The sequence below is a fragment of the Clavispora lusitaniae genome (genome assembly GCF_014636115.1).
Source record: "Clavispora lusitaniae strain FDAARGOS_655 chromosome Unknown tig00000185_pilon, whole genome shotgun sequence".
NCBI classification, from domain to species: Eukaryota; Fungi; Ascomycota; class Pichiomycetes; order Serinales; family Metschnikowiaceae; genus Clavispora; species Clavispora lusitaniae.
Genome location: NW_027093979.1, coordinates 555,466 through 571,619, shown reverse-complemented (window position 1 = coordinate 571,619; position 16,154 = coordinate 555,466). Strand labels below are relative to the sequence as shown.

General features: G+C 48.7%; 9 protein-coding genes across 9 annotated transcripts; 7 read left to right on the top strand and 2 right to left on the bottom strand. All coding sequences in view use genetic code 12, as the record gives it.

Annotated features, from left to right (window-relative positions):
* Window positions 1-657: 657 nt before the first annotated feature.
* Window positions 658-2,580, top strand: FOB63_003927 (serine/threonine protein kinase; the record flags this gene model as incomplete). The annotated part of the gene is made up of 1 exon (XM_002614516.2): window positions 658-2,580. One exon carries the CDS (start codon window positions 658-660, stop codon window positions 2,578-2,580), a length of 1,923 nt encoding a protein of 640 aa, XP_002614562.2.
* A 318-nt stretch (window positions 2,581-2,898) lies between these two features.
* CDC28 (cyclin-dependent serine/threonine-protein kinase) lies at window positions 2,899-3,937 on the top strand (the record flags this gene model as incomplete). Its single annotated transcript, XM_002614517.2, has 2 exons — window positions 2,899-2,944; window positions 3,051-3,937. The coding sequence occupies 2 exons, from the start codon at window positions 2,899-2,901 to the stop codon at window positions 3,935-3,937; spliced, it is 933 nt and encodes a 310-aa protein (XP_002614563.2).
* A 49-nt stretch (window positions 3,938-3,986) lies between these two features.
* Window positions 3,987-5,072, bottom strand: FOB63_003925 (uncharacterized protein; the record flags this gene model as incomplete). The annotated part of the gene is made up of 1 exon (XM_002614518.1): window positions 3,987-5,072. The coding sequence occupies one exon, from the start codon at window positions 5,070-5,072 to the stop codon at window positions 3,987-3,989; it is 1,086 nt and encodes a 361-aa protein (XP_002614564.1).
* A 722-nt stretch (window positions 5,073-5,794) lies between these two features.
* FOB63_003924 (uncharacterized protein) lies at window positions 5,795-6,508 on the top strand (the record flags this gene model as incomplete). Its single annotated transcript, XM_002614519.1, has 1 exon — window positions 5,795-6,508. One exon carries the CDS (start codon window positions 5,795-5,797, stop codon window positions 6,506-6,508), a length of 714 nt encoding a protein of 237 aa, XP_002614565.1.
* A 266-nt stretch (window positions 6,509-6,774) lies between these two features.
* On the top strand, window positions 6,775-7,803 carry IFA38 (ketoreductase; the record flags this gene model as incomplete). The annotated part of the gene is made up of 1 exon (XM_002614520.1): window positions 6,775-7,803. The coding sequence occupies one exon, from the start codon at window positions 6,775-6,777 to the stop codon at window positions 7,801-7,803; it is 1,029 nt and encodes a 342-aa protein (XP_002614566.1).
* Window positions 7,804-8,515: 712 nt separating this feature from the next.
* Window positions 8,516-9,544, top strand: SIS1 (type II HSP40 co-chaperone; the record flags this gene model as incomplete). Its single annotated transcript, XM_002614521.1, has 1 exon — window positions 8,516-9,544. One exon carries the CDS (start codon window positions 8,516-8,518, stop codon window positions 9,542-9,544), a length of 1,029 nt encoding a protein of 342 aa, XP_002614567.1.
* A 1,004-nt stretch (window positions 9,545-10,548) lies between these two features.
* Window positions 10,549-11,484, top strand: LST8 (TOR complex subunit; the record flags this gene model as incomplete). Its single annotated transcript, XM_002614522.1, has 1 exon — window positions 10,549-11,484. The coding sequence occupies one exon, from the start codon at window positions 10,549-10,551 to the stop codon at window positions 11,482-11,484; it is 936 nt and encodes a 311-aa protein (XP_002614568.1).
* Window positions 11,485-12,138: 654 nt separating this feature from the next.
* On the top strand, window positions 12,139-13,140 carry ZTA1 (NADPH:quinone reductase; the record flags this gene model as incomplete). The annotated part of the gene is made up of 1 exon (XM_002614523.1): window positions 12,139-13,140. The coding sequence occupies one exon, from the start codon at window positions 12,139-12,141 to the stop codon at window positions 13,138-13,140; it is 1,002 nt and encodes a 333-aa protein (XP_002614569.1).
* An 871-nt stretch (window positions 13,141-14,011) lies between these two features.
* Window positions 14,012-16,075, bottom strand: RFX1 (Rfx1p; the record flags this gene model as incomplete). The annotated part of the gene is made up of 1 exon (XM_002614524.1): window positions 14,012-16,075. The coding sequence occupies one exon, from the start codon at window positions 16,073-16,075 to the stop codon at window positions 14,012-14,014; it is 2,064 nt and encodes a 687-aa protein (XP_002614570.1).
* Window positions 16,076-16,154: the final 79 nt, after the last annotated feature.

Genomic DNA, 16,154 nt, shown 5'->3' with positions numbered 1-16,154 from the left:
GGCGAACAGAGATGATGGCAAAAGAGTTGAAATCTCCACCTTCTACTTCTTCTGACCACAGCCACAACTTACATGTGTCACATGCCAAATGATGATTCAGTACCAAGTCTGGTGGCCTGCAGACAACCGTCGGTCATCCAGGCACATTTGTCGCCCAAGGTAACTTCCGCCTGCTTCTTGAAGCTTGATGTCATTTTCCGCTGGATCTCATTTTCCGCTTGTCTCGCTTGCTTTTCCGTCTGGGCCTGGTTGCGTGATACCAGGGCATATAACCTGTACCCAGAATGTGCGAGGCTAAAACCGAGCGCACCAAAAGTTCAGAAAGACTGGCTTGATCGCGCCAAGAACGGCAGGCATCTAGCAACGTGACAAGACCTAGGCTAAGATGAGCATGACCGATTTTGTATTCTTCTTATTCTTTTTCTTTTCTTTTTTTTTTTGTTCTCCTTTTCCCGCCACCTTCTTCCTCTGGTATTTGCCGTTCGCTTTGCGGCCTTTTCCTTTTTTTCCTGGTGTAGACAGGTTGCGCGGCTCTGAAAAGCTTGTCTTTTGTTCTATTCTTTTTCCACTCTTCCTGTCGCACCATACTAGTCTCCAACTTTCCCCTGTTTGTTTTTGCCCGAGGCTGTTGGGCTAACATCGCCAGCTTTTCTTCCCATGGGCGACAAGACTAAAAAGAAATCCTCCGTGTTGGGCCGTCTCTTTGGCTCGCACACGGATCTGGAAACCAAAGCCACAAACAACCAGACCCCAAATGGCCAGGCTGCTGAAAACGGGCTAACAGCCCCTGCTTCAAGCATCCAGGGGTCAACCCTGGCGGCAAATGTGCAAGAGAGTGTTGTGGCTGCAAACTCTGCTGCCGGCGCGGCAACGACCCCAGCCAACACCTCCTCCAGCACGAAAAACCCACTGGTGCCTGTTGCCACTGTGCCAGTGCGGACAACGCTGCTTACAGACGACGACGTGCTCTATCCCCTTCCGCACGAGCACCTGCGCACAAACTCGCCTTTTGCAACCGTGCCCCTTCCGCTAGGCACGGCTGTATCTCCGCAACAGTCGGCGCTGTCTGTGGACTCGCACGTGGCAGCCAACGGCGCACTCGAGGCGCCCGTCTCGCGGGCCTCACCCGTGTCGCGGCTGCCCTCGCTCAACAGCTCGTCGCGCCGCCCGGCCTCGCCCTCGCCTGCGTCTATTGCTGCGGCTGGAGCATTGGCTGCGCCTGCGTCTGCCAAGAATAAACTGAACCCTGTCTCTAGAGCGCTGTCGGTCAAAAAGGGAACTATTTCGCCCTCTGTGTCCGCGTCGCATATTCCGGCTCTTGCCACGCCCAAGCCTCGCTTCAAGATGTTTGAGGATGGCTCGCACGAACACAACTTGCGTGCTGCTCGTCGCCAGGAGAAATTGAGTAGCATGTTGAAAGACTTGTTGGGTGCCAAGAAACTCCGTGGTGAGGCCAAGTCCGCAGTGCCTAACATCTTGCTGTCTGTTTCTGATACGAAGGACAAGGACAAGGATAAACCCCCTACGTTGTTTGCCGGCTTGGTGACACAAGTCAAGAACAACACCTCGCCTTATGACACTCTGGGGGCAGAATTGTTGAACCCTATGAGTCAGCAGGACAGCCGCAGTTTTGCCGAGAAATACGGCCACTGTCAAGAGGTTATCGGCCGCGGTGCTTTCGGCGTGGTGCGTATTTCCCACAAGAAATCGCCCCCAGGCTCTAGTACCCACGATGAAATGCTATATGCGGTGAAAGAGTTCAAGCGGCGGCCCAATGAGTCGGAGAAGAAGTACTCACGCCGTCTAACGTCGGAATTCTGTATTTCATCGTCGCTTAAACATCCAAACATCATAGATACGCTAGACTTGTTGAAAGACGCCAAAGGTGACTACTGTGAGGTGATGGAATTCTGCTCTGGTGGCGACTTGTACACATTGATTATCACTGCCGGCCAGTTGAATTACGCAGAGGCTGATTGCTTCTTTAAGCAACTTATACGTGGTGTCAACTACATGCATGACATGGGTGTAGCGCACCGTGACTTGAAGCCGGAAAACTTGCTATTGACTCAGCAAGGTGTGTTGAAAATCACAGATTTCGGCAACGGCGAATGTTTCCGCATGGCGTGGGAGAAAGATATACAGTTGAGTGAAGGTGTATGTGGTTCGAGCCCCTACATTGCGCCTGAGGAGTTTGTTCAGAGGGAGTTTGATCCACGTTGCGTTGATATTTGGGCATGCGGTGTCATCTACATGGCAATGCGGACGGGTAGACAGCTATGGAAGTTGGCTGATGCGCTGAAGGACGAGTTTTTCCAGGAGTACTTGTGGAAGCGGAAGGACGCAGCTGGATACGATCCAATCGAGTCGTTGAAACGCGCGCGGTGCCGCAATGTGATTTACTCTATTCTCGATCCAAATCCCGAGCGCAGAATCAACGGCAAGCAGATCTTGAACAGTGAATGGGGCAGAGAAATCAAGGTCTGTGCAGCGGTGGAGAACGAGGCTGTTGGGGTATGTCTTTCGTTGAATGGCACACCTGAAGTCAAGCAGCAGGAGAAGATTCCTGCAACGGCTTAAAGTGGTGCCTTGAGCCAAGCCGCGAAATGTTGAGGTGGAATGACATGATCGCACGGCTGACAAACCAAACCAAACCATATTCTACAATGCATTACTATTTATCATTCGACTTGTCATAAATTCATGTTACCTTCACGTTTGCTGTATAACTTGTTTCTTCTGTCTTTCCTCTCCAACTTTAAGAAATGTGCATTTATTTTCTGTGCCGAAGCATTTCGTGTTGCAGTGTGCATGTGTAGAAGGGCACGCAAATGTATTTTCGCACGATTCAGCGCGTACTTTCTTCCTTTTTCGTATTATTGTTTTTACCGTCAAGCTATGGTTGAACTCTCAGACTTTCAAAGACAAGAAAAAGTCGGCGAAGGTATGTTTTGAATCGTGGGTGTTTGGTGGATTTCCGATCTTCAGATTCCCTTGACTTGTGCTTTTTTTTCCCCCTTTCTTTCTCGTGCCTATGCTAACATATATAGGAACTTATGGTGTTGTCTATAAAGCCTTAGACACCCGTCACAACAATCGAGTAGTGGCGCTCAAGAAAATCAGATTGGAGCTGGAAGATGAGGGCGTTCCTTCCACGGCCATCAGAGAAATCTCTCTCTTGAAAGAAATGAGAGACGACAACATCGTCCGGCTATACGACATCATTCACTCCGATTCCCACAAACTTTACCTTGTGTTTGAGTTTTTGGACTTGGACTTGAAAAAATACATGGAGTCCATCCCCAAGGGCGCAGGGTTAGAGCCGTCCATGGTCAAGCGGTTCATGATTCAGTTGGTTAAGGGAATCAAGCACTGCCATTCTCATCGCGTCTTGCACCGTGACTTGAAACCGCAGAACTTGTTGATCGACAAGGAGGGAAACCTCAAGTTGGCCGATTTCGGTTTGGCAAGGGCCTTTGGTGTCCCTTTGCGTGCATACACCCACGAGGTTGTAACTTTGTGGTACAGAGCACCAGAGATCTTGTTGGGCGGTAAACAATACTCTACAGGCGTCGACATGTGGTCTGTGGGGTGTATTTTCGCTGAGATGTGCAACAGGAAACCGTTGTTTCCCGGCGACTCGGAAATTGATGAGATTTTCCGTATTTTTAGAATCTTGGGTACACCAAACGAGGAAACGTGGCCTGACGTGTCGTACTTGCCGGACTACAAGCTCACATGGCCCAAATGGCAAAAGTCTCCGTTGGCGAAGCATGTGCCTTCGTTGGACAAGGACGGCGTTGACTTGATGGAACAAATGTTGACCTACGACCCAAGCAACAGAATCAGTGCTAAAAGAGCATTGATTCATCCGTACTTCCAGGAGGATAATGATGACACTTACGACAGCTACTCTCGCTCGATAAGTATGAGCTAACTTTGCATTGTCTGGTTTTGCAGGACGCTTTATTTCATTTCTGACACGTTTATTGGTAATATGACGAATTTTGCAATTGTTTGTGCGTGAATATTATGGCAATTGCAAGGAAAATGACAAGATACACTAGAGGATTTACTGTAGTACCTGTCTGATCTTTTTTTATTCCCATTTCTCCGTTTTCGAATGTCGATCCAATAGTTTGTTTCTGTGATTTTTTTCCCATTCCTTTTTCCGTCATGTAGCCTGTCATTTCCTCTGTTCCTGCTTCTGTTTCCTGTGTTCCGTTTGTATGCACATTCAAACCGTATTCCATTAGCAGAGTATCGATATTTTCGGATAAATTCTGAATTTGATGCAAGTTGTCGTCTTGCCCGCAAGACTTTAATTCTTCCAACGATAAAAAGAGATCGTGGATTTCCCTTTTCATGTCATGCATTCTGTCTCTGAGAGACTCATTATTTGTGGTGAGCTTTCTTAGAATAACAGTGTCATGGTGGTTTTGCCCTTCGAGTTTATTCAACTTGGCTTCAATGAGTCTGAAGTTCAGATGTATCGACAAGTGATGAAAGTTGAGCTCTTCTAGCACATGCTGAAGATTGAAAGTCCCATCTTCCAAAGACCAGACGCTGGACGCATTTTCAAAGCAGTAACCGTTTTCCATAAGCGATGATGCCTCATCCACATCAGATTCGTAATCTCTTGTTGTAGATAAAGGGTCTTCCAAGTATGGAGACTCTAGCAACGTAACATGCCCATCTTCGATTGTGCTTTTATATAGTAGTTTGTTTTCATTATCCTGATAGACCAGGTTATTGTCGGCGAAGTTCCCGTAGACTGTCTTTTGCTCCAAATCCACCACTTTGATTTCTGAAAGCACAAGAAGTAGAATGTTCAAAAAGTGGTCTTTGGTGCAAGCCTGAGTCAATTCAGGAGATAGAGTTTGCACTTTCCGTTTTATGATGCTGTCTTTGGTGAGAAACCCTGGAGTCAACGCAAGCTGGATTTCTATTCCTTCAAGAAGATTCTCGATATCGTTCCCATGCGGGTTAAGAGTCATGTAAGCCCATGCTCTGTCGAAAATGGATTCTTGATGTGAGCGGGCCATTGAAGAAGCGACTAAGCCGTTTTCCATTAAGCAGACCAAAGTGTTAAAAGATAACTGCCCAATACTAAAACAAACCACAGATGTAATGATGGCAGACTGTTTTGGTGACTACTCTTTTGGGTATAGTAATGAATGCGTGTGTGCAGTGCCAGTCCAACAAGTATAGTTTGGGCTGAAAACTAACATGGATGTACCTATTTCGTATTCCCTTACTGGTTCGTTTTCGACGTTTTGCTCCTCTTCTGCATCTTCTTTGTTGGCTTTTTTACTTCTCAGAAGTATGTGTCTTTAGCCAGATGTGCCTTGCTGGTTATCTTTTCGCGAAAGATTGTCGGAATTCACTATTTTTGTCTTTGGCAGATGGAAAAGTGGGCCACGATGAGAAGTAGAAGAAAAGTAAAAGAAAAGTACAACTCGAACGAATGGAATCAAAATAGCTACATCACACTGTTATTATATATACCAATCTTCATAGTATACGAAGACGGAACATGCGTAGAATCTTGCAGTATTTTCATCAGCATATTATAGATCCTCTCAAGCCCCTTCTGAAGTGTCTTTTAGACGCTATTTTCCATGTCTTTTAGATGCTATTTTCCATGTCTTTTAGGTCATGCTGCAAGCATTGCATCTGCTCGAGTATACTATCATTGCTAGAGCTATCCCAATCTCACCCAGCTGATGTGTACTAATAGAAAATCTCGTGCATAGTAAAGAAAACCAGCGCGGCCCAAATACAACTCTTCATCATGAGCGGAAACCAGCGCCAATACTCAGACTCGTGGAGGCATAGAGGGCGGGGAAACAGAGCACGGAACGATCTGTATAGCCGTTACCACCGGCCTCGGGACCACAGAGAATACAGAGAATACCGAGAACACGAATACCGCGACGAGTATCGAGAGCACAAAGACCCTCGAGATTTCAGGCCAAGAGAGAGAGATCATAGAGAGAGGGAAAGGGAACCTAGAGAGAGGGAACCTAGAGACCGGGAAAGAGAGAGAGATCCTCGAGATCGAGAGAGGGACAGAGATATCAGAGACAGGGACAGAGAGCCCAGAGACAGGGACAGAGAGCCCAGAGACAGGGAAAGAGAGCCCAGAGACCGCGATAGAGATATCAAAGATAGAGAGAGAGATCTCAGAGACAAGGAGCACAAAGATCGAGAAAGAGACAGACCGTCTGCCCGCCCCAAAGGCGCATCACGTCATCCAAGCAACAGCGAGAGCAGTTCTCGGACCAGTCCATGGGTGGCCATCATGCGCCTTGGCGACGGCAAATCGGCGGCTCGTGTCAATGCGGCGGCCAACGAGCTCCACACAATGAACCAGAAACTCAGCGAGCTTCAGGCCGAGCGGATGAAGTTGGCCAGCTCTTTGGCCACGCTAGAAGTATACGCCCAGCGTGATGCTCTCAGCGTGTCTGTGTCTGCAGAGAAACTAGATGAGTTTGTGTACATGTGAGCAACAGTTTGGTCGGTGGATGTGTCAGAGCCGTTGCCAACCGTTGATCCATGTATCTACTCTACAGGAGAAACTATTCCCAGATTGAGCAAACAATGTCCCTTTCGACAGAAGTCATAAGCCTGCCAATCTGCAACTTCAGAAATTCAGGAGAACTGGAATCCAGTGTCACCTTCCCGTTTTCTTACGTGAACCGGCTTTCTACCAGTATCCTGCATTTCTTGCGCGAACTCTGAAGTATCTTATACCCACTTCTTTCTCCTCCAATGTCAGTGCTCCAGTTGATTTCAGAGGTTTCGGACTCTAAGGCCGCCCAAGTGCTTCTTTATGCCGCTTTGATTACTGGCGTTTACAAAATCACCACTTTCTCGTTGGCCCTTGCCGCGTTGCTCGCCGACGCGTTTGTTCTTCCTCCAACGAACTTTGCCAAGTACGGTGCCAAGTCAGGAAAATGGGCCGTGGTCACGGGCGCATCTGATGGAATTGGAAAGGAATACGCTTTGCAATTGGCTGCCAAAGGCTTAAATGTCGTGTTGGTGTCGCGGACATTGGCCAAGTTGGAAAGCCTTGCCAGCGAGATTGAAGAAAAACACAAGGTGCAGACGGCCATTGTGGCCTTTGACGCTTCCGAGGACAAGGAGGAAAACTACCGTCAGCTCAGAGAAACCATTGCCGACTTGGCTGTGACTGTTTTGGTCAACAATGTTGGCCAATCGCACTCGATTCCTGTGCCATTCTTGGAAACTGACCCTAAGGAGTTGACGGACATTGTCACCATCAACAACCTAGTCACGTTGAAAATCACTCAGACAGTGGTGCCAGTCATTTCAAAGACCGTGAAATCCGACAGGAAAGCACGCGGCTTGGTTTTGACCATGGGCTCTTTTGGTGGCTTGTTGCCTACCCCTTACTTGGCCACCTACTCTGGATCGAAGGCGTTCTTGCAACAGTGGTCTGCTGCTTTGGCTGGTGAGTTGAAGCCGGAAGGAATTGATGTCGAGCTTGTCATTTCGTACCTTGTGACTTCAGCCATGTCCAAGATCAGAAGAACGAGTGCTACAATTCCAAACGCCAAGCAGTTTGTGCGTGCCACTTTGAAAAGCGTGGGTAAACGTGTGGGTGCCCAAGATCGTTACGCTACTTCAACCCCATACTGGTCTCATGCGTTGATGCATTTTTTCATTGAAAACACTGTGGGTGTCTATTCGAGTGTGGCCAACAAGCTTAACTTCGACATGCACAAGAGCATTCGCGTGAGAGCATTGAAGAAGGCTGCGAGAGCAAAGAAGGAGTAATTTTGGGTACAAGCGAGAGACGGTCAACAGGATAAGGCTTACTGGCAATCCGGTCTTGATTTGGATCAATGTTCAGTTTGGTCTCAGGCTCTAAGTGTACGTTCGTCTTTAGTTACGTCTCAATGTCTGAATTTCTTTTCAAGATGTAGCCATGGATGGTACTTGATAGTTTTTCATCCTGTCCTTGGATTTCGCGATAGTCATCATTTAGGGTCTGTTATTCTTCATTCTAGTGCTATTCCTATTGGTATATTCTATCTTTACTCTTCATTCTTCGCCCTTTCCATTTTACACTTGTTCATTTGGTTTCTGTAATCTTCCGGTTTCCCAGGATTATCAGGATTATCAGGCTCCTCATAGTTTCTCTGGTACTTCACGGTTCCTCATTCTTGATTGTTGGTCTTTGACATCATTTACAATCTACTTACCGCTCTCTCCGTTCGTCATCACAGTCATACCAAATTTTCTGGTCATTCGTCACATTCGTGTCATACAAGTCGTCATGCCAGTGTCTCACTCTACGGAAATGCGCGAGTAGGGCCACTGTCTGCACACCCTTGTATCGAATCTTCTAGAAAGGCCTCGAAACTCCCTCCATACTCCCACAAGATATAATACCTACTGGTTTGCTCTTTGCGCGTCCGGACCCCATACCACTTTTTTTCTTTGTTCGATCTTAGTTCGTTCACCATAGATTGTTTCCACATTCACAATGGTTAGAGAGACAAAACTTTACGACTTGTTGGGGGTGTCTCCCTCGGCAAACGAAACGGAAATCAAAAAGGCATACAGAAAGATGGCACTTAAATACCATCCAGACAAGCCCACGGGAGACACGGAAAAGTTTAAGGAGATTTCTGAAGCCTTTGACATTTTGTCCAATGCCGACAAGAGACAGGTCTACGACGACTACGGCTTGGAAGCTGCTAGAGGCAATGCTCCTGCCGGAGGAGCAGGCGGTAATCCGTTCGCTGGAGCGGGCGGTGCCGGTGGTGGTGGCCACACATTCAACTTTGGCGGCGGCGGCGGCGGCCACCACTTCTCGCAGGCTGACGCTTTCAACATTTTCTCGCAGATGGGCGGTTTCGGCATGGACGACAATGGCTTCAGTTTCGGAGGCGGCGGCTATGGCGGCGGCCACGGCTTTGGCGGCGGCCATGACTTTGGCGGAGGAATGCCAGGCGGCTTTGGCGGCCGTTCGGCTCGTCGGCCTGAACCAGATACCGTGTCGATGCCTTTGCCTGTATCATTAGAAGACTTGTACAGCGGCGCCACGAAAAAGATGAAGTTGAACAGAAAAGGTCCTGATGGATCCAAGGAATCCAAGATTTTGGAGGTGAAAATCAAGCCCGGTTGGAAGGCTGGTACCAAGATCAACTTTGCCAATGAGGGAGACTACCAGCAAGAATGCCAGGCCAGACAAACAGTGCAATTTGTCATTGAGGAGAGACCTCACGCTGTCTTCAAGAGAGACGGAAACGATGTCATTGCTACGGTGCGGTTGACGTTCAAAGAGGCGTTGTTGGGCTTCGATCATGAAATAACCACCTTGAGCGGCAGAAAAATCAACATCTCTAGATCTACACCAGTGCAGCCCACATCCACGAACAGGTATCCTGGATTGGGTATGCCAATTTCCAAAGAACCCGGTCGCCATGGTGACTTAATTGTCAACTACAAGATTGACTTCCCTGTTCACTTGACACCACAGCAGAAGGAAGCTATCAAAAGCGCTTTCTAGGCTGGTCCAGTGAATTCTGTTTGCATTTGCTTGCGCATATCCAGACCAACGAAGCAAGCTTCGTGTACATAAATCTAATAGACAAGTTCATCAAAAAAACATTTCCCGAGTTTGTAGGTGTTTTGTTATTCCAATTTACGACTTACGGAGCTACGTTTCAAGTTCAAACGTTTCGATTTATCTGTTCCACCTATGTAGTCATGAGTAAACCTGTGGGAAGATTTCTCTCAATGCTAACTGTTCAACTACAGCCTATTACGAGCCGACCGATCAAAGACGGGGAGATTCTTTCTGGCTCTCAAATGTTTACCAGTAGTACAATTCACGAATACCTTCCATAGATATCCATGGATAAGCCGCAGCGTGAGATTATAGGCGGCACATACAATGAATTCTAATAGTTTTTCAGGCGGACAAGTTGTGAATAGTAAAGAACTGATTGTTTGAGTATTTCGGTGTGTGTTTCGACCAGCTTGATTCACGCAAAATAAAAGTTTTTTAGATATTTGGCCGAAGGACAGAGATGATCTATATGAGAAAAAGTTGCATCACTTCTCAATAATGAAGCGATCTTTGAAAACGTGTAGTTTCCAATCAGAATATGATGAATATATGCGAAGATACATCGACATATTTAAGATGTAGTAATTATACATTCGACATTTAATCGAACAGGTACAAAATACTAGTTCAGTCAAGGATATGGTTCACATTGGCCAGTTTAATTTTTTTCTCGGAAATCGTAGTATCGAATATTCTTCCTATGAGGGCGTTATCGTAAATTGGCACAGAAACCATGCGCGCAAATTCAGAAGTGAAAGCGACTCTTCTTTAGCGGAAAGCATACTGGCCAAAGACAAGCCTGAAACACATCGCCAATTGTGCTGACATTATCATTGTGCTGACCTTCGTTACTCTGCATCATCATTTTCTTGGTTGTCGATCTGGTATTTTCTGTTTGTTTGTCTGCTGACTGAGACTTCCTACTTTCCCACTCATTCTTCATGTCTGTTATTCTTGCTTCTGCTGGCTACGACCACACCATTCGGTTCTGGGACGCGCTTACAGGCGTGTGTTCCCGCACCATCCAGCACACAGACTCGCAGGTCAACCGCCTTGAAATCACCTCGGACAAGCGGTATTTGGCCGCAGCCGGCAACTTGTATGTGCGGCTATACGACATTCGCCAGGCTGGCAGCAGCACGGGCACGGGCAACAACTCGAATGCGGCAGTGACGTTCGAGGGCCACAGCGGGAACGTGACGCTGCTTGCGTTTCAAATCGAAAACAAGTGGATGGTCACTTCGCTGGAAGATGGCACGGTCAAAGTGTGGGACGTGCGGTCGCCGTCGGTGCAACGGAACTACAAGCACTACTGTCCTGTGAACGAGGTGGTGATCCATCCGAACCAGGGAGAGTTGATCAGCTGCGACCACGATGGAAACATTCGCATCTGGGACTTGGGCGAAAACCAATGCACACACCACTTAATTCCCGAAGACGACGTACCGATCAACGCTCTTTCCGTTGCTAGTGACGGCAGCATGTTGGTTGCGGGCAACAACAAGGGCAACTGCTACGTCTGGACAATGCAAAACCACAAAGACATTACGCTGTTGACTCCAGCAACCAAGTTCCGCTCGCATGCCAAGTACATCACGCGTGTGTTGTTGCTGACGGACATGAAGCACTTGGCCACGTGCCTGGCCGACCACACGGCTCGCATCTGGCTGACGGAACAGAACTTTGCCTTGGAAACAACGTTGCAGGGCCACCAACGCTGGGTGTGGGATTGTGCATTCAGTGCTGACAGCGCATACTTGGTCACAGCCTGTCTGGACCACTATGTGCGGCTCTGGGACTTGTCCAACAGCGAAACGGTGCGCCATTACAATGGCCACCACAAGGGAGCTGTCTGTGTGGCTTTGAACGATGTGTAGGTGATTGGATGGATGGATGAGATGATGAGATGATGAGATGATGACCGGAAGCCAGCTTAAGCCTAGAGCATAGATATACCGGCTGATACATCCGGAAGTGGGCGATGGAAAGTGTTGGTCAAGGTTAGAGCTTGGGCACCGGAGTCTTTGACTAGTTTTTGCTACGGGTCCTCAACAAAAGAAGAAATCCTACAACCGAGCACAATTACGTTTCCCTTCATTCAACCTCATCTCCCAAGCAGCATCAAGAAGCTATTTGTGGAAACACCACTTACGGTCTACTTAGAATTCGTTCAAATTCTGATGCACTTGACACTGATTCTTCACTGTACAACCATTACAAGCCGTCTTCTGCTACATAATGACTGATGGAATTGTCAAGCTCACATGTGTTCAGGTGAATCTTCGTTGTCCTTGAGCCAATTGCCCTTTCGTTTCGTCCAATTCCGAAAATACTCCTTGCAGCTTGTCCTTGTTGCATCCAGAGCCACACTTGCGCATTTAGTAAAATCAGTGCGGCGGATTGTGCTGATTTGTCATCAACCGAAATGTGTCGCACTATATCTGGCGCCAATTCGCACTATCGCCCTTCCGAACTGCACAATTACTGTTCGCACCGCATAAGGATTTCCCCAGCTTTTCCAATCATATACCATGTCTCTTCCTGCCACACAAAAGGCGGCTTTTGCGCCTCAATTGTCTGAATCCGTCGATGGAATTGTCTATGGCGACATAGAGACGCCTAAAATCGAATCGCCCGACGACGTGATTGTGAAGAACAAGTACGCAGGTGTCAACTTCATTGAATCTTACTTCCGCAAAGGAATCTACCCGGCCCAGTTCCCATACGTGTTCGGCCGCGAGGCTGCTGGCCATGTTGTTGCTGTCGGTGCCAACGTGACCCGGTTCCAGCCCGGAGACGTTGTAGCGTATCTCTCGCCCAGATCGTTTGCCCAGTACACAAAGTTCTCCCAGAACCACGTGCAAGTCCGGCGCTTGGCCAGCGACGTTCTGGACGCTCAGTTGCGCTTGTGGGGAAGCTTGTTAGTGCAGGGCTTGACCGCCATCACTTTCGCTCACGAGGCGTACAAGGTTAAAAAAGGCGACTTCATCTTGGTATGGGCTGCAGCTGGTGGCGTCGGGCAGATCCTCACGCTGTATGCGGCTCATTTGGGCGCACATGTGATTGCTGTGGCGTCCACTGACGAGAAATTGGCCATCGCCCGCAGCTTGGGTGCCAGCTACGCGATCAAGCTGGACGAGGACGTGGCCAAACGTGTCTTAGAAATCACAGGCGGCGTTGGAGTAGCTGCCTCTTTTGATGGTATTGGAAAAGACACGTTCGAGGCTTCTATGGCTTCACTTGCTAGAAAGGGAAGCATGGTCAGCTATGGTAATGCCAGTGGTGTTGTGCCGCCAGTTTCGATCAACAGATTGTCTGCCAAGAACATCAAGCTTTTACGTCCACAGGTTTTCGGCTATGTGACCACTCCAGAGGAATGGGAACACTACACCAACATTTTGCAGGAGGCCTTGGACAAGAATGTCATTGATGTGAAAACCACAGTCTATCCTTTGGAAGAGTACCGTGAAGCTGCGGCGGCTTTGGAAGGACGCAAGACTACAGGAAAATTGGTGTTGGCTATTCCAGAATAGTTCGAATGGAATGAAGAAGAATGGTGTCTGTTTAGCAGTATTGCTTATGCGATGAACTATACTCGGAGACAACGAATAGTAAAACAGACTAATGCTGAGTATATCTTGTAGTGTATGAGATATGATACCTTCTTTTTTATGCCTGAAATTCAAAGCCAATAGTATTAGTTACTTTGTTACTGAAGCCTTGGACCGACATGTGAGCTTCAGTGATTAACTTTCTTCAGTGATTAACTTTATGCGTTTTGAAACTCTGCTTGAGAATGAAGCAAAGAGTATAAGCTATATCAGTGTATAAGAAAGGAGTCAATAAAAAATAAGGTAATCGGTTTGGGGGTAAGAACGTTCCGATAACATCGTAAGTTCAACTTTCATCATTGTACATGTAATGCCTAAGTATAATGTAGAGGCATGAAAAAGTATAGATATAAGTTCGAGATATGAAATCAACCTAATTGCTTTTCTTTTCTCTTTTTCAAACTGATGAATGCTGTTTTCCTTTTGCTTTCTTCACTTTGCCTTATAATAAAGTTTTATTTCCTTTTCCGACATGAGTACTCTAAAAACCTCAATAATCATTGATAGCTACAACCAAAAAGATGGATATGACTCCATAGAACAAATACCCAAAAAATCCTCACTTCTTTTAGAGAAAAGCTCACTTTTACTAGTCTTCCTTGATGTACTTGATTGTGATGACAAAATTTCTAGAACATAAAATAACATTTATAACCCACAAAATCTACTTACAGAACCATTCGAGCCAAAACAAATATCTGTCTCATACACAAGCCACTCTACTATCGTCATCAGTAAATGCCACTATAGTGGTCGGTATATATTATGCTAGTTTTAATGCTATATGATGATATCATGAGGCCCACTCGCGCACACCGTAGCCTTCCAACAAGCGGACAAACTTCTCGCCATCGAGATTGCTGCTCGTGTCTGCGCTTGTGGTCTGGTCATAGTCAGTGGCGGTGTCACCATGGAAGTCGTCGTAGAGGTAGCCCCCCAACTCGAAAAACCAGGCCAAGTACTCATCTACCCAGCAGCGCACAAGCCACCACGAGCCAAAGCTGGGGGCGCCGCACAAGCTCATCTCCCGAAGACAAGTGGTGAGGAAATTGGAGCAGACGAGAGAAAAAAGCCAAGGGTTTGTGCCTGGGAATCGCGCAGGAAGCTCAAACAAAAACGCTGCATACTTGCCGAGCACACGATCACCAATTTCACCATCGAAAAGGTCAGGAAGTCTGGTTTCAAGCACATCCATGATACTCTCTGGATTGTCAAGAGCACATGGAAGCTCGCGAAGGACAATGTCATTCATGTCCAAGCGCAACCAGTCCTGGAGCATGGCACGGCGCTCAGACTCTTTGGCCAAGATGCGAGCTGCCGAAACACCAGTTTCAATGCACCGCACAAGCCGACGAAGAAGCAGGACAAATTGACGGGCTAGCGAGAGCTTCATGGCAGTGAAAGCTGCAGGAAATTTGCTCTGGAGCACCGTGGCCAAGTTGTCTGTGTAGTCAGCTGCAAGACGTCGCAACGGGCGAAGAACCTCTGCCGGCACATGCTGCAGGTGTAAGCGAGCAACCATCTTGGCCATGGCACGGTAAGTAGCCAAGTCACAGTCACGTACCCATGCAGCAGCCGGTTCCGACACTAGGAGCCTTGTGACGGGCGCGGTCAAGATTGTAGGAAACAGGCGGAAAAGGGCAAACATGCGGTCCACATCCATGTAGCGCATCAGGTCAAAGAGAGAGGAGCAGTGCACCCGGTACAACAGATGCAAAGTATCTGCCACGTCGCAGTCAACATCGGCCAGTTTGGCCAAGTATGGGTATATAGTGGGCAACGTCAATGGGGCAGCGATCTGAGTAGCGACAGCATGGTCGAGAGCGGCGAAGAGTCCAGGCACATACCGGAGACGGGTTGGAAGCGCTTCGGGCACAGGCGCCGAGCTGACCGGGGTGCCCAACATGGCACGTGGGCTTGCGGCCACCGAGGGAGATGCGTGCAGCAGGGGCGAATCAGCCAATGGCGAAAAGCGGGGGGAAGCAGCCAAATGGGGCGATGCAGCCAACCCATGGGGTGTAGGTGCAAAGCCATGCAGAGAGCCAGGCAAGCAATGCAGGGAGGCGACAGAGCCGTGAGGCAGGTTGGCGGAGCCGTGAGGCAGATTGGCGGAAGTGCGTTCATCCACCAAGCGAACGCCACAGTAGTGGTATTTCGATTTGCCACGGACGCCCAAACGGCGGATTGTCAAGTTTGGGTAGGCTACTCGGACAAGGCGGCCAAAAAGCGCCGGGGCGAGTGGGTGCAAGGCGAGGTCTGCGCAGCGCTGGACGTAGCGCGCGTATACTCTGGTGCGCGGCACCACGGCGGCGGGCGCGTGCTCGCAAGAGCGCTGGATCCAGACCAAGCCAAAAACGTGGGGCGCTCTGTCATGTTTGGAGTCGTGCGGAGAGGAAATGGCTGCCAAAAATGGGTCGTTGGTGTGGCCCGCAGCGGCCAACTTGATTTTGTGGGCCAATTGGGCAAGCGACCATGGGGCAGCGTCTGTGGCTAGGCGGGTCAAGGCGCGCTCAAAGTCGTCCTCGGGGGCAGGCGAAAAACGGTCGCGCGCGAAATGCCCGTCGGGCACTTCGGAATGCGGCGCGGGAAAACCCCCGTCAGGGGGCGGTGCCAAAGGGTGTTCGGGCGGCAAACTTTGTTCGGGCGGCAAACTGTGCTCGGGCTGCAAACTGTGCTCGGGCTGCAAATTGTGATGCGGAGCCGGCAAACGCAGGGGCGCCAAGGGGCCCGAGGGGAAGGCGTCTGAACCGAAATGCTGGAGGTGGAACGAATCGGGGACATGGGGGTCAAGCGGAGTCGTGAGCGGCTGGGGCGATCCGTTCAGCGACGAATGCAGAGGAATGCAAGGGGAGGCCATAAAGAGAAGAGAGAAGGCAGATGAGAAACGAGATCAGAGGCGAGATCAGAGGCGAGATCAAGAGCTCGGAGAAGTGCAG